Genomic DNA, 16082 nt, shown 5'->3' with positions numbered 1-16082 from the left:
TTTCTATTGAAATAAAGTATTTTACTTTTATTGTTCAATCAATGCTACCAAGAACACAACATGCACAATGTTGCTGTGATTACCAACCTGATGAAATATTGTTCTATTTATTAAAATTCCAATATAAACGTACAACAATAATTAAAAAAGTTTTGGAATTGAAATTGTCAACATTTGTACCAAAAAAACCAACGACTACCTTCAGGGGACTTCAACGTAGAAAAACAAGCAAAAAAATTCTTTATTAGTCAAATGCAGATTTCCCTATACATGATTGTTCGCGTAAAGATTCATTGTAAACGATTTATCATTATAACAAACATTCTCTACTCTACAGAACGGTTTAAGTATCGGCGAATACATTCATTAAGCTATTACTTTTCAGATGCGATAATATCCAAGGATGTCTTAATCACTCTGTAAACGAAATCCCTTCGACAATGGCATCAGGTAAAAACTTCATTTTTGTTATTTTGATATTTTTCTTAGAATATATGAATTTTTAAAAGCTGAGTAATGTCTAGTTTGAATTTCCAATGCATTTATGAGACCAAATACGCAATTCTTAGTTGTTTCGAAACAGTGTAGTGTTCTACTGTTTTTCACACATTCCAATTGTTTTGATTTGCATGGTTAAATGCTTGGTATCGTTTTGTTTTTAAACGCCGCTATATTTGTTCTATAGAAACTAGTGATAAAAAGAACAACAGACTTAACGTAAAAAATACTATCAACCCATGTCAACTAAGATTGGAGGAGACCGTACTTTGCAGAGAGGGTTTTAAGATGACAATGGCATACGAGTTTCGATAGTTGATTACTATTGATAACTTTTGAACCACCTGACAACTTGAACATGATAAACCATCTTTTAACTTTCATTATTTTTACTTTTGTTGTCCAACAAACCATTTTAGTTGAAACCGAAATGCATTAAACAAACATCGTATATGATTCAAAAACGAACAGGCTCTATGTACACATGGAGGACATTGCTTCTAATATATGTACAGCAATAAACGAGCATTTATCATGTGATTTATTTATACAGATTCAAGTACAATTTGGAAAGCGTATGACTCTGAAACAACATCTGAACAAGGTAATTGTCCTTTCATTACTGTAAAATAGTTTCATCGTTTATATTTTCGATTTCAAACCGTTTATTGAATATTTAAACTGCTAAGCCTCAGTACACAACGATGCTATAAACAATTATTTTTCTTGACACTGATGGGTGAATAAAAATCAATATAAAGAATTATAACGATAACCATCCTTGTCACACATTTCGTCAACAACAGTATGCAATTTAGAATATAAGCTCCGCCAGATCAGTCAAACTAACTTTGGTAATATGTTCAGGATTTAACGATCTTATTTAAAAAAACACAAGAGTTGTTGATATCTTCGTTTATCAATATTGAGCCATTAATTATATTTTGAGCATTGTGCGTTCGACGCGCTTTTTTCATTTACCTTCAACTGTAGAGCTCAGAGTAACTGTTAAAAGATATAGCACAAACATGTCAGTATTCAACTCAAAAGCTTACAAAACCTTTAAACAGACTTATTAAGAAGGGATATAGTTACGATACTGTTGTCAGGTCATTAAAGATTGCATATTTTGGCTTTAATATTGATTCACTTATAAGTTCTTTGCATCGGACCTCAACACATGTATTTAAAAAAGCAGTTGTTGGCATGACACGGGTTATGTTCTTCTCATATATTTTATGATAGTATGATACTAAACCCATAACGGGAGGTATTGTGCCTGATATTAATATGATGAAGACATAATCTTTCAATCATTTTAATCGAGGTCTGGAGCTGGCATGTCAGTTAACTGCTAGTAGTCTGTTGTTATCTATGCATTATTGTCATTTTTTTTATTTTCTTTTGTTGCATCTTCTGACATCAGACTCGGACTTCTCTTTAACTGAATTTTGGTGTGCGTATAGTTATGCGTTTACTTTTCTACATTGGCATAGGTATTGGGGAGGTTGAGATCTCATAAACATGTTTAACCCAGCCCCAATTTTACGCCTGTCCCAAGTCAGGAGCCTCTGGCCTTTGTTAGTCTTGTATGATTTCTAATTTTAGTTTCTTGTGTATAATTCGGAGTTTAGTATGACGTCCATTATCACTGAACTAGTATACATATTTTTATGAGGCCAGCTGAAGGACGCTTCCGGGTACGGGAGTTTCTCGCTACATTGAAGACCCATTGGTTGCCTTCGGTTGTTGTCTGCTCTATGGTCGAGTTGTTGTGGTTTTGACACATTCTCCATTTTTTATCCAATATTATAGTATGAGTAAAGTGCATTACGTAAAACTTTGATCTTTCATACAGACGAGAATATCATGTTTCCTTCAATTGTAATAAAAGTATATTTTTTTTTACTATTTCACGATAATGAGATATAAGTTTTAAAAGAACATGTGAATAAAGATTTAGACTTGTGATCGGCGTTCATCTCGCGCTGCATTATATCACAAAATAGAATACTGTAAAATAATTCAGAATTAATTGCGTGCATTTATTATTGTGATATATTTTACAGTTTTCTAGTCAAACTATAATGTATCTTCTCTTTTCATGCACTATCAAGACGTGAAAGAGCTTGAACAACCAAAAACAAAGTTTTACAATCTAATTTATTGTGTATTATATATTTATTTTCAGGAATTCTTCAGCCAGAAATTATATCTCTCATATGTACCAGCTTTCTTACTCTTATTGTTGTCATAAGTATGCTTTGGTTTCGACACTTTATAAAGAAAAAGCACAAACGAGATGTACGTGTATCGTATAGTAGAAAGACAGAGTTGGAAATCAATAAAGTTAAGGATGCAGATACTATACCGGATAAACAGATAGATCATTATCATTATATACGCGATTCTCAAATTGGCCGTACTATAGTTCCTAGAACCAAACCCATTTATCATATTACTATAGCTGAAAAAGAAAATCGAAGTTCGCTGAATTCTGAAGTTGATATTGAGCACACTGCATCATCGCTTAGTGATGGTTATCTAAATCCGTATCAACCAATGGTTTCGTTTCAGGAAAGCCATGAATATTCTGGACAAGCCATTGAATCTGTCTGTCAATATAACAAACAAGAGGACATCACAACCACAGACGTTGAAAACACAAACAATGAAATTATCCGCCGAATATCTTCTTCTCCGGAAAATGTATATAATGAGGCAATGCCAGTACCGTCCAACAAGAATTTCGACATATCTGACAATACTAATATGCAAGAACCAAGAATATAAAAACACAAGATGATATGAAGTTAGACTATCATAATGCAAGTCTTAGTTGTATTGAGAAACAAAAACAATATGTCAAAATTATAGTTACTAATACAAACTTGTATGTTTGTCAAATTAACATGAACAGAAATTTAAAAGTAGGTTGCTCTTTTTGGAAATGTCATTTTTTTTTAAATTAAACTGCGTGTAGGTTGGTGCGTCATGGAACAATAGCTTAGAATAAAATAATTGTTTTAAATGTGCCTTCGTACCGATCACACGCTGTCTTACCTTGCCCGTAAATTAAGATATGATACGGGTTACTTTAACGATCATTTAAATAAACTCACTCTTAAATGTTACTTCTTCAACTTTAATGAAATATTGTGTTATATGTTTTGTCGGTATGAATATCGACTTTGTTATTAATCAATTAGAACCCCACTTAATTCAATCGCAATACACATATTGCAATGCACATTACTCCATTGTGCCGTGATCCATATTTCTATTGCACATGTTGCACAAGGTTATATTTTGTATTACTGCTAATGACGTCCTTTCACTAAATTCATCAGCCTTTGAATTACACTGTGTTATAATTGAAATCAATGTGTTTGTTCTTATTCATAGTTTTTTATTTCGAACTTTCTATCATTTTCTACGAGTTTTCCCAGGTTTGCATTTTGTATCTTTTATGTAGTTGGTTGATTAGTTGTTTGTGTAATGTATAGTGATTCAATGGGTAAAGTCCGTTTCATCTGTTTTGATAGTTTGTAGTTTCGCTGAGCTGAACCGACTGTTATTATTCTCGTGGGATTTTGTCTATGTGTGTTACATTTTAGTGTTATGTCGTTGTTCTCCTCTTATATTTAATGCGTTTCCCTCGGTTTTAGTTTGTTATCCCGATTTTGTTTTTTGTCCATGGATTTATGAGTTTTGAACAGCGGTATACTACTGTTGCCTTATTTATAGGTAAGACGAAGTTGTGTGACCGCAGACATTCTTAACACCGAAACATTATATACACGGGTGTCATTCAGTTTAACGAGAGAAATGATCGTGAAGGAATATCTAACGGTGGTCAAGTAATGCGAGACGATCATGAAAGCTCTGGTACCGGATCTTTAAAGAAATTTAATCGAGAAGACATATGAAAGGTCAATAAATAATCTTATTCAATCAATTTCACGGACAAATTAACAACAAAATAAAACTGTCTGTCAAAATGGTTCAACATTATGATCAGCATGTGAGAAAATCCAGTTTTAAAAGTACATAGTTTCTACAAAACAACAAAAGGCAGATGGCTTCACGACATTTCAATGACACAAAAAATGTAAACAAACATGATTTTTTCCACAAATTCGATTAAAATAAACTACTTATTCAAAATGAGGGCATTCTTTTTGAATGAAGCAAATGGTTCTTATAGTTATTTTGTATAAACATAATTTGAAACTTGGTTAAAAAAGAAATATTTACACAACATTGATTTTTCGGATCGTGAAAGATCACGTACCGCTTTTTTGAAGATCGTGAAAAGGATCGTGAAAGATCTGATTCTACGAATACGTTCAAATTATTCTTAAATTAAATAATAACTTATATTTGTTATTAGTATTGAGAACAAGTTTCTTTCTTTAAAAAAAGAAAAGCAATACGTGACCCAAAGACCGCTGATTGGTCACCAAAAAAGATGTTGCTGAAATTTCAACTACCTTCATATTATCAACTAGTTTTTGAATTTGTCTGTACTGAAGGTAGTTTTTGTATATATAAATTTTCCATGTGAAGTGACACCCTGGGGTATGCAACTTTTAAGACTGTTTCGTATATACTTTTTGAGAATAACACAACAGATTCATTTGGACCTATTATATAGAGACTTATTTTGGTCTCATAAAACATCTCAAATTTTAAGGTGTTCCTGATTTTCTTAAATAAATCCAAATACTCTACAGGGAAACTTGGTTTCGAAGAATATCTTATTTTCAGAAGTTTTATGGATACATACAAATTACTCAAAAGAACCAATTAATATAAAAAAAAGAGAAGTAGATATGAAAAGATACCAGGATAAACATGTTGTACGCCAGACGTGAGTTAAGTCTACAAAAAATCATCAGTGACGCTCGAATGAAAATAGTTAAAATTAAAAAAGCGTTGTGTTGTAGAAGAAAATACTTGTATTTATATGAACCATCTGATGTACTTTTCATAGCACAACAGACAACTTCGAAATTAGGTCATGAATATGACTAAACATTTCAAAATTTGAAAATGACCGATTTGTGTAGTGATTAAAAACGACCGTTATTTTCAATGCTTTTAAATGACTGAAAATGTTCAGTACAGTAAATGACCAAAATGCTCAGTTTTGAAAATGACTAAAATATAAAGTACTGAAAACAACTTGTTTCTCAATATCACTGAAAATATTGGTAATAATAAACTGATTGGTTATTTTCTATCAGTACTATGTATGTATTGTCATTTAAGGTAAACGTGAACACTAGGTAAATTCGTGGTAGTTAATTATTTTATACAATCTTCCTTAAAATATTCACATATGATGAAAACGTTCATAATAATGTGAGTTTGAGAAATGGGACATATGTTGCTTTGTTTCAGTCATCCTTTTGTGTATATATGAAATGCAAGAGCTTCTGCTGAATAAGCTTAAAGTAACTATCTATTTATTTATTGTTAGAGAATGAAGACATATAAAATTCATTTTCATGTATCAAATCCCAACAGCTACTTTTCTCCGGATATTCATAAGAAGCAAGAACCTCCCCTAACATAGCATCCTTCATATATATGAATTTGCATGGCCATTTCTGTGAACATATCATGACTGTTTTGTCTTCTAGACGAATTATTTTCCATTCCTTTTTCGGTCCTTCCTTTGAATTTCGACCTCTTAATGAAGCTGCTTGTTTCATCCACACAAACCAATTAGGCCATTTAACTGATGTGATAGAAAATATATTGTCGGTCTTCGAAATTGATTTAAACGTGAAGAGCAAACTTTCCTTATCAAAAGGTGATTTAGTACTCCAAATTGTGCCCCAGGGATTTGAAGACATCGCTACCGAGTAACCTGGCCATTTTTGGGATTCCATTGCAAAAACTTCATCGTTTAACGTTGTGTTGAGATTTTGAAGAGTAACTCCGTATTCTGCAAGGTATTCAGTGATGAATTGGTACTCAGATGGATTGAATAGAGCAAAAAAAGCCACGTTTTCATACTTTGGTTGACCGAACACTTTAAGAAACATCTTTTGAGCTTCTTTAATGTTCTCCAATTCATCATACAAGAGAGTAGATTTTTCTTCAGAATATGATGCATTGTCGCAATAAAACTGTATGCAATAAACAGATCTCAGGAACTGAACATCCATGTAAATGTTAATCAATAGTTTAGATTTATGTTTGACTCTATTAACTTCGAATTCTGAGCGTATGCGTTTGCTGTGTATTAAATCATGTATGTCTTTCTGTAAATTCTCAACATATTTAGCTATCTCACAGGCAATTTCTAAATAGTATGTGTATGTTTTTTCTCTTTTAAGTTCATCATCCAGCTTCTTGAATAGGTTTCTCGCGTTTTTAATCACCTCATTTACATCAGTTGGTAACATATCGTCACCAATTATTGTTTTCTCCCGGATTATTCCTATGCATTTCAAAAACTCTGCTGGTATTTTCATGCAATCAAACAGTTGCTCACTGATACAAACAGAGGTATCTGCTATAATTCGTAATAGACTGATACCTTCCAAAATATTAATTTCATGTTTATGGTCATTTGTTCGGAAAGTTGACAAAACATATAAGAGAAATGTCTGCACTTTCTCACATTTATAATCTTTTGACTTAATAATTTGAAAAACGGATCCCTCTTGTTGTCCCCATTCGTATGAATGTCGCTCCTCTAGCATATCAATGAGTCTTCGAGTTTCGTTTGAAATACTCTATCAATTTAAAAGAAACATCATTGTAAACTGTTATCATTAACGTAATATTGGTTTACAAAAACATATTGCAAACTATTTTAGATGTGGTGGCCATCTTGGTTGGTTGGCCGGGTCACGCCACACATATTTTAAACTAGATACCCCAATGATAATTGTGGCAAAGTTTGGTTTAATTTGGTCCTGTAGTTTAAGAGGAGAAGATTTTTGTAAAAACTAACGACGACGGACGACGACGATTGACGACGGACGCCAAGTGATGAGAAAAGCTCACTTGGCCCTTTGGGCAAGGTGAGCTAAAAAGGATTTTTTTTAATTAGGGTTGCAGTAGGTTATTATATATCTTCATAAAATAAATCATTCAGTATTTTGACAGAAAAAGTGAAATCGTGTTAAACTGTGTGATACGAACCTGCCCACTATTCATTATGCTCTTTCATACTCAATATTCAATCAAACTTGATTAAACTGTTATTTTTTTCTATGGTGGGGTTGTTGTCTCTTTGACACATTCCCCATTTCCATTTTCAATTTTATTGAATACAAATTAATTCAGATAATGAGATGTGGTATTATTGTCAATGCGACAACTATCCAGCAAGGTTCAGTTGAACGGAATGTAATCAATTATTGAAAAGTCAATTGTTTATGAACAATTGAAAGGTCTTCACCTTTTCTTTTATTGATAGCCTTCTTAGTTCAAAAATATATGGTTGTAAAGGACTTTTATGTTCATAACAAGTAGTTGCTTAGGACAAAAACATTCCTAAGGATAAAATATTACTTCAAGTATCAAAATGTACTTTATATAGTCTTTAAAGTGAAAAAAAAATAAGTAATTGGTTAAGACTTATATCATCATGATCATATGAGACCAGATGTGACATTCATTTCACCTGAAGTACAAATGTAGCATATTATCTCCCTTATATCACTCAAAAAGATAATTAAACCATCGTTTATCTCATCAGTATGAAGAAACTACCCTTCTTATCAACATTTCTTTGTTGTGGAAAGACTTTCAATTGTTCTATGAACAATTGGTTTTTAATTATTATTATCATGATTATTATTATTTTTGCATAGCAATAATCAGATGAAGAAATACAGAAAAATCGTTCCTTATAGAGATCGAAAAGAGCTTTATAAGCAACCATATGGCTTTCTTTAATTTGAAAAAAGTCAAGTCGACCAATAAAGGTCCCGGCATGACAAAATAAGGAACAAACCAATGGAGTAAACTACGGTCCAATTTAAAACAAAAACCATTGCGAACAACTTATACGACAGACATGAACCAACTATAACCACTGATAACATATTCCTGACACAAACTCAGTCGTGTAATAGAACAACATAAGAACAAATTAAAAAATCGGACGAAAATTGCTTAACTTAATCGATACAAAGGAGAAAAAACACAACCGAACTTGGCAGGGTATTTATCCATACCTCATCCCCAACAACAAAAGAAACACAGACCTGTTAGTAGTCCAAGTTATTGACAGCTATTTCAAAGCCAATAACAACTAAGAAAAACATAATGTATTTACGACTAAAATAACAATTAGTATGCATCCCAATGGATCGCGTGAAAAGACATCATTCACGGATAAAACGTTACCATGTCCAATGCCAAAATATAAGTACGACATATTGTAGTACTGTGGAAGTACATATCGTCGCTGGGCTTCTAAAATGTTGTAAACTACAAATTTTTCAAGAAAAAAATATCTCACAAACAGGCTTTGAAAATTTTGGCAAAATGCATGCTTCCAAGATGTCGTATGTGAACTTGAACATTTTTGTAAATAGCTGTGAAATAAAAACTTTGACATTTCTGGATTATCCAAGAACTTACATCATTTCCACAGAAATAAAGAAATGTGCAATTATTTTTTCCCAAAGCCATTCTACAATGATTTTCAAGTTTTCATGCAACATTTTAAAAGCAAACTTTACAAACAACTGACATTGGCAATTTTGTAATATGTCTTATTTCACACATTTTGATTGGTCTAACTGTATACTTTTTTGTAATACCAGAGATTTCCTCCCTCCCAGACCATTGGTGTCAAAAAGTATTTTTAGCCAAAAAAGTCGTATACGACATTTTAGAAGCCCAGCGACGATATGTGAATCTGCTTCATATCTTGAGTAACATACCGAAGTTAATACTAAGGGTCGGTCTAGATAAAACTCTGCGACAAAAGTGAACGTTCTATTTCTATATATTCTCACAAGTGCAGACCTATTGGTGGCCTTCGGCGGTGTTCTGCTCTTTGGTCGGGTGGTGGTATCTTCCAAATTTACACTCTTCATTGTATTTAAGATTTCTTGCCTGGACAAGGGGTATATATATATATATATATATATATATACATCTCTAAACGGTATTCGTGGATCTGCCGTTCCTATCATGATGTCTTTGATATTACGGTGTTTCTTACAATAAAACTGATAACACAAGGGTAGTCAACGAGAGAAGACAGATACCAGAGGGACATTCAAACCCACGAGTCGTTTAGGTAGTGTTCAAGATTTAAGATTTATCTTCTACTGATTTTACTGAAAGAGTAAAGGAAAGTCATTTTACAAATTTTTTCGATGTAGAATATGATTTTTTTTATTTGAAGATTTGATATATATTTAAAAAGAGAAAATAATTAACATACATCTTCGTCCTGATCAGAAATGTCTTTCTCATCACCATTGTCTCTTTCATACTCTATAAGTGCCTGTAACAAAATATATAAAGAAAAAAATCGATTAATTTGAAATTATACGCTTTTTTTTATTATGCTCTGTGATACAAAGTAGTATGCTAGTCTAAGGTATATCAATGATGCATTCGATTGTTCAATCCTCAATCAAACTGCATGTCTGTTTATAATACAACAATTTATATCTTGAATGAGATTATATCATCAAGCGTTTTGATAAGTCAATTGGTCTTAATAATTGACATAATAATCTTTCATATGAGTGATTAAAAAATATATCTATATTCTACAAAAGAACTGTCAAAATGGGTTATTTGTTTCTGGTGCAACATGATTTTTTAAATACTACTTATATATTGAAAGTATGTTCTCACGAGATACATCAGTATACATATATGAAAATGGAAAATGAATATCAAGTAGATGATAATTCATTGCTCATATAAGGTTGTATGAAACAATCCGATTCAAACAAATTGCTAAGGTCATATATAAGAATTGCAGATTGGTAAGCTGTGGTAGAGGACCTACCTCGACGGTTAAAAAATGGTAACCTCTGAATATAATACGATAGAAACTTATCATATACAATTTTTAGCTGTTGACGAGCAAATTTATATAATCACGTACATAACAAAGTTACGGGTATTAGAAAAAAAAAAAACCCAAAATTTAAGCAAGATAATTTATTAGGTCTTTCCACTTTTCTGTGGAAAGACCTATTGTTTTTCTTCTGATTATTTTTTTTTTTTTTTTTTCTTCCGCCTAATTTTGTTCTTGCGATAAACATTTATTTCGCAATATGTCGCTTAGATATTTGGTATATGATATCGAACAGTTTATGCACTTTTGAAATTTACCCTGCGTAAACGAATACTTTTCTTTGTAGGAGTTATCTCCCCAAACACTGTTTTCCTTGTTAGCGCATCTCCTTCGCAACCGTAAAAGATTATGACAAATTTATTTTACAAAATTGCTCGTTATATCCTTCGCATGATTTGTCCTATTTTGACCGAAGCGATATGACCGCTCCATATGAGAGTTATTTCCCCTGATGCATCTGATATAAGTGATATGAATTTCTATCTTATAAATCATAAGTGATAGAGACCTAGGATCTTTTGATTTGAGGTCCTTGGTCCCAAAAAATGGAAATTAGGTCAAGGTCAAAGGTCAAGGTCATATTCTAATATTTGAATTTGGCTTATTTTCACTTATATCCAAAGACTGTATAAGATATCAACAAATTATTTTTACTAAATTGTTAGTTGCGACATGTCGTAAGATGTAAATTTTGATTGCAAGCGTACGTTGAATGTAAAAGGGAGTTTTCTCCCCTCTTGTATTTAAAAATACGCGTTTGGTGATATAACTCATTAACTAAATATAATAAAGACCTATGGTCTTTTGATTTGAGGTCCTTGGTTTATGACCTTGAAACTGATCTCAAGGTCATAGCTTAATTTGACGTTCTAGATTTTGACCTTTGCTTTTATTCTATATGTATACATGATAAAGATATACAACTTTTAGAAAAAGATATCAAACCATTTAACCTTGTAAAAAACAACCGGAAGTGACCTTTTGTAAACCAGAAATAGCTATTTTTTTGTACTTTTTAATATAAAAGTATATAGAACCAGATATTTTTGGAATCAGTGTCAAGTAAATATTCAAATATAATCGGAAGTAACATTTTTCAAACCGGAAGTAACAAATTATCTCCCTTATTTAAAAAAAATGTATGGAAACAATATATTTTTGGAATCAGCTTACTAGGAGCTATCATTTGACGATTGAAATGACATTTTAAACTTAGTTTCACAACTTTTCATATCAAAATACATTGTTTTGATGGAAAGACCTTCAATTGTTCTCTGAACAATTGGTTTTTATTTTTTTATTTTTTTTATTTTTTCTTCCGCCTAATTTTGTTCTTGCGATAAACATTTGTTTCGCAATATGTCGCTTAGATATTTGGTATATGATATCGAACAGTTTATGCACTTTTGAAATTTACCCTGCGTAAACGAATACTTTTCTTTGTAGGAGTTATCTCCCCAAACACTGTTTTCTTGTTAGCGCATCTCCTTCGCAACCGTCAAAGATTATGACAAATTTATTTTACAAAATTGCTCGTTATATCCTTCGCATGATTTGTCCTATTTTGACCGAAGCGATATGACCGCTCCATATGAGAGTTATTTCCCCTGATGCATCTGATATAAGTGATATGAATTTCTATCTTATAAATCATAAGTGATAGAGACCTAGGATCTTTTGATTTGAGGTCCTTGGTCCCAAAAAATGAAAATTAGGTCAAGGTCAAAGGTCAAGGTCATATTCTAATATTTGAATTTGGCTTATTTTCACTTATATCCAAAGACTGTATAAGATATCAACAAATTATTTTTACTAAATTGTTAGTTGCGACATGTCGTAAGATGTAAATTTTGATTGCAAGCGTACGTTGAATGTAAAAGGGAGTTTTCTCCCCTCTTGTATTTAAAAATACGCGTTTGGTGATATAACTCATTAACTAAATATAATAATTTGATTTGAGGTCCTTGGTTTATGACCTTGAAACTGATCTCAAGGTCATAGCTTAATTTGACGTTCTAGATTTTGACCTTTGCTTTTATTCTATATGTATACATGATAAAGATATACAACTTTTAGAAAAAAGATATCAAACCATTTAACCTTGTAAAAAACAACCGGAAGTGACCTTTTGTAAACCGGAAATAGCTATTTTTTTGTACTTTTTAATATAAAAGTATATAGAACCAGATATTTTTGGAATCAGTGTCAAGTAAATATTCAAATATAATCGGAAGTAACATTTTTCAAACCGGAAGTAACAAATTATCTCCCTTATTTAAAAAAAAAATGTATGGAAACAATATATTTTTGGAATCAGCTTACTAGGAGCTATCATTTGACGATTGAAATGACATTTTAAACTTAGTTTCACAACTTTTCATATCAAAATACATTGTTTTGATGGAAAGACCTTCAATTGTTCTCTGAACAATTGGTTTTTAATTTTTCTTATTTTTCTTATTTTGACAGTCAAATGATAAAATCGGAGCAAAGGCGCAGAACTTAAGCATTAATATTGTATTTAATTACTTGATGTAAATTCAATTAACTGTCATTTGAATAGTCGATTTTTGATTGGTCAGGAGAGGGTAACATTAAAAAAAATTGTCATCCTCTCGACCATGTAATAAAGTCAATTAACACCCTCGTATTAGTCAATCAAAACATTGCATTTTAACGTGAAGTATAATAATATGTATTATCAAATGATCGCGAATGTTATAGTATGTAATATCCCTGATAAATTTTAGGAAAAGTAAATAACTTACAGATTTGACATGTTTGAACCAAGTATTCTCTATTTCATCTGTTTTATGACGATCCGTATGTTCTTTACACAGGTACAATTTTTCTTTACCTAAGTTTTCAAAATCCTCATAGCTAATGGCATCAGAGGATTTAGAATGGTCGCCATCGGGGCATTTTACCTTTATAACAAAAGATAGGTTTTGTCTCAACTTTTTATTTAGCTGTTTAATAACATCGCATAGATCCACTAAAATAGTTTGATATGTATCATCTCCAACTTCTTCCCATTTCCATATTTGTAAGGATACAGTATTCTTTGAAAAGCATACGATTAACTTTGAGAATTGATTTTTTTCTATATAGAAAACTGCTTTCCCTCTATAAATGGCTTTGCTGTCATTGTGAGGACATGTACAAACAGTATAATTTCGAATGTAATACACAAGAATGTGATTGAAATATGCAAGAGGAAGGAATACAAATTCAACTATTAACCAAGGTGATTTACTAAACTTTTGATTTTTTGGAACTCCAAATTTGTCCTCAATATCACCTAAAGAAGTCGGGTCTGTTTTAATCATGCATGGGATAAAGTACGAATTGGATTCACGGATTGTGCCACTTCTGTGATCTTTTACTTTTGGCTTTACTATAACGTCAAATTTTTCCATAACTTTAAGTAAAAAGTCTTGTTTTTGAGGCTCTAATATAGACTCCTTTTTAAACATCGTATAGATAATTTCTGTAGATATCTCTCCAGTGCTTGTCAACTTGTACCAGTCTGCCGTTGATGGAACGTGTTTTTTCTTTTTATGATCATCATTGAATACAAGGCACCTAAAGCATTTAACTAACCACTCTGGCTTTATTATGATATAATCTCTAATATTCTTGAAAAAAATTATGTTCCCAATCTTATGCTGGTAAATCAAAAAGTCAATGAGTTTGTTTTCGGGAGTTGTACTAGCTAAATTTTTCATCTGTTTCCATGACACTGTAAATTCATTCTTATCCCTTAAAATAGCTAGAACAAATTCTAGAAGAATCCACCCCGTAGGAAGTGTCGCAAAAAAATAGTCGCTCTGTTTTGCAATCTCTACAATGTGTTTTTGTAAATTTTTTATGTCTACTTGAAAATTATGTGTGTTAGAAACGAAGTGGATACCCCTACTGTGATAACCCTTGTTTTGACTTCCAATGATTTTAGTAAAATCCTCGTCATATTTTATTTTGTTCACTTCAACCTGAAAGAGAAGAAAAAAATTAGTTAGGCTCTCGTTTTGTTGAGGTCTCATTCTGTCATTGTGATTTCTATGTGATATATAAAACTGTTATCCTGCTATAAAATATATAATGAAACATTGTTTCTGGTATAATTGAAACAAAGTGTTTCTTATAAAACTTTAACATAGCTATTCTGATATAATTAAAACAAATGTATCTTCTTAGTAGTCATTTATTTCAATTTATTGTAATAAATTTCATTATAAAAGTGTGGACATAAACACTTTCTATTTAAATGTTATTGTGTCGTCACTCGGAAATGACAACAAAGGCTAATAAAATTATAGTGGTGTGCAAAAGGCCTCCCGATGGGGAGACATAATTAATATATGTACACATGTCCATTTATAAAATAAAAGTTGTTTCATGTAAATTTATAAGGATTTATGTTGAATATATTTTTTTTTACATGTTATACTAATTAGAAAACAGTTTGTTTTGAAAGAATAAGTATATTCAGAGCTGAGATCAACGATTAATCGAGAGAAAAAAAGACTGAATCCATTTTATTCCTTTTTATAATCTGTTTCAATGTTTACCGTGAAGAAACACATGTTTTTCACAATATTCCATGTTTTATTCTTATAATCATGATAATTGATAAAATTTACATTTATTGTTCTGGAAATTTTCAAAAATATATGAAAGTTTGAAAATATTTGTAGTAAAGATGTATGTGACAACTAATTATTCGGGAGATGTCCCGAAATCATTCTCAACATTATTATTTATCACATATATGTTGGCAGAGCATTTTAACAAACAGATCTGAAACACATTTCGGGAAATATCCCGACAAAAATAAACTAAGTACAAAATGTATAATACAAATGTCTTCAAATATTTCGGGATTTATCCCGAAAAATCAAATGTATATGTTAGACCTCATGACTAATAATTTCTATTCACATTTCGGGAAAAATCCCGAAAATATAAATCTAATATCAGACACAGACTTGTTACATAGATTATTTTTACCCATTTCGGAAAAATCCCGAAATAAAATCTACATGATCTACAAGCAAAAATTAATTATGCTTTTTAATTTTTGAAACATATTGGGAAAAATCACGAAAAAAACAAAATCATTCAGATTTTACAACACAGAATTTTGATACATTAAAAAAAGTTTTTACATAAATTTGTTTCCAACATTTGTTAAAATTTTGATTCATTAAAAATATGTTGATAACTGAAAAAATATGTATTTTGTTTATAACCATACTTTTCATTTCTTTAAAAAAAAAGTATTTTCTTAGAATTATTAAGGTTGCTCTCTACTGCATCCTTTTTTCCTTTTTTCATGCTTCAATAATTCCCTAAATATAATATCAACCAAATTTGTCCCACAAAAAGCGGGGCCTAGGCCTCCTCTAAATCATATTTATAAGTGGTCGATTTTAAACTGGCCTAAGCATAAACTTTAACATGTTAAATGCAAAAGATTGTAAGTTATAAAACCATGATTAAGGGT

General features: G+C 31.2%; 1 protein-coding gene across 1 annotated transcript in view; it reads right to left on the bottom strand.

Moving 5' to 3' along the window:
* Positions 1–5969: 5969 nt before the first annotated feature.
* Positions 5970–16082, bottom strand: part of LOC139484434 (uncharacterized) — a 69773-nt gene continuing 59660 nt past the window's right edge. Inside the window, exons 6-7 of the mRNA XM_071268167.1 lie at positions 9926–9988; positions 5970–7250 (exon numbers count right to left, since the gene is read on the bottom strand). Coding sequence (XP_071124268.1) covers positions 5970–7250; positions 9926–9988 — 1344 coding nt within the window. The remainder of the gene's footprint in view (positions 7251–9925; positions 9989–16082) is intronic.

This window comes from Mytilus edulis, chromosome 8, assembly GCF_963676685.1.
Source record: "Mytilus edulis chromosome 8, xbMytEdul2.2, whole genome shotgun sequence".
Lineage (NCBI taxonomy): Eukaryota > Metazoa > Mollusca > Bivalvia > Mytilida > Mytilidae > Mytilus > Mytilus edulis.
The sequence above is the reverse complement of the archived record's forward strand: the minus strand, read 5'-3'. Positions and strand labels throughout refer to the sequence as shown.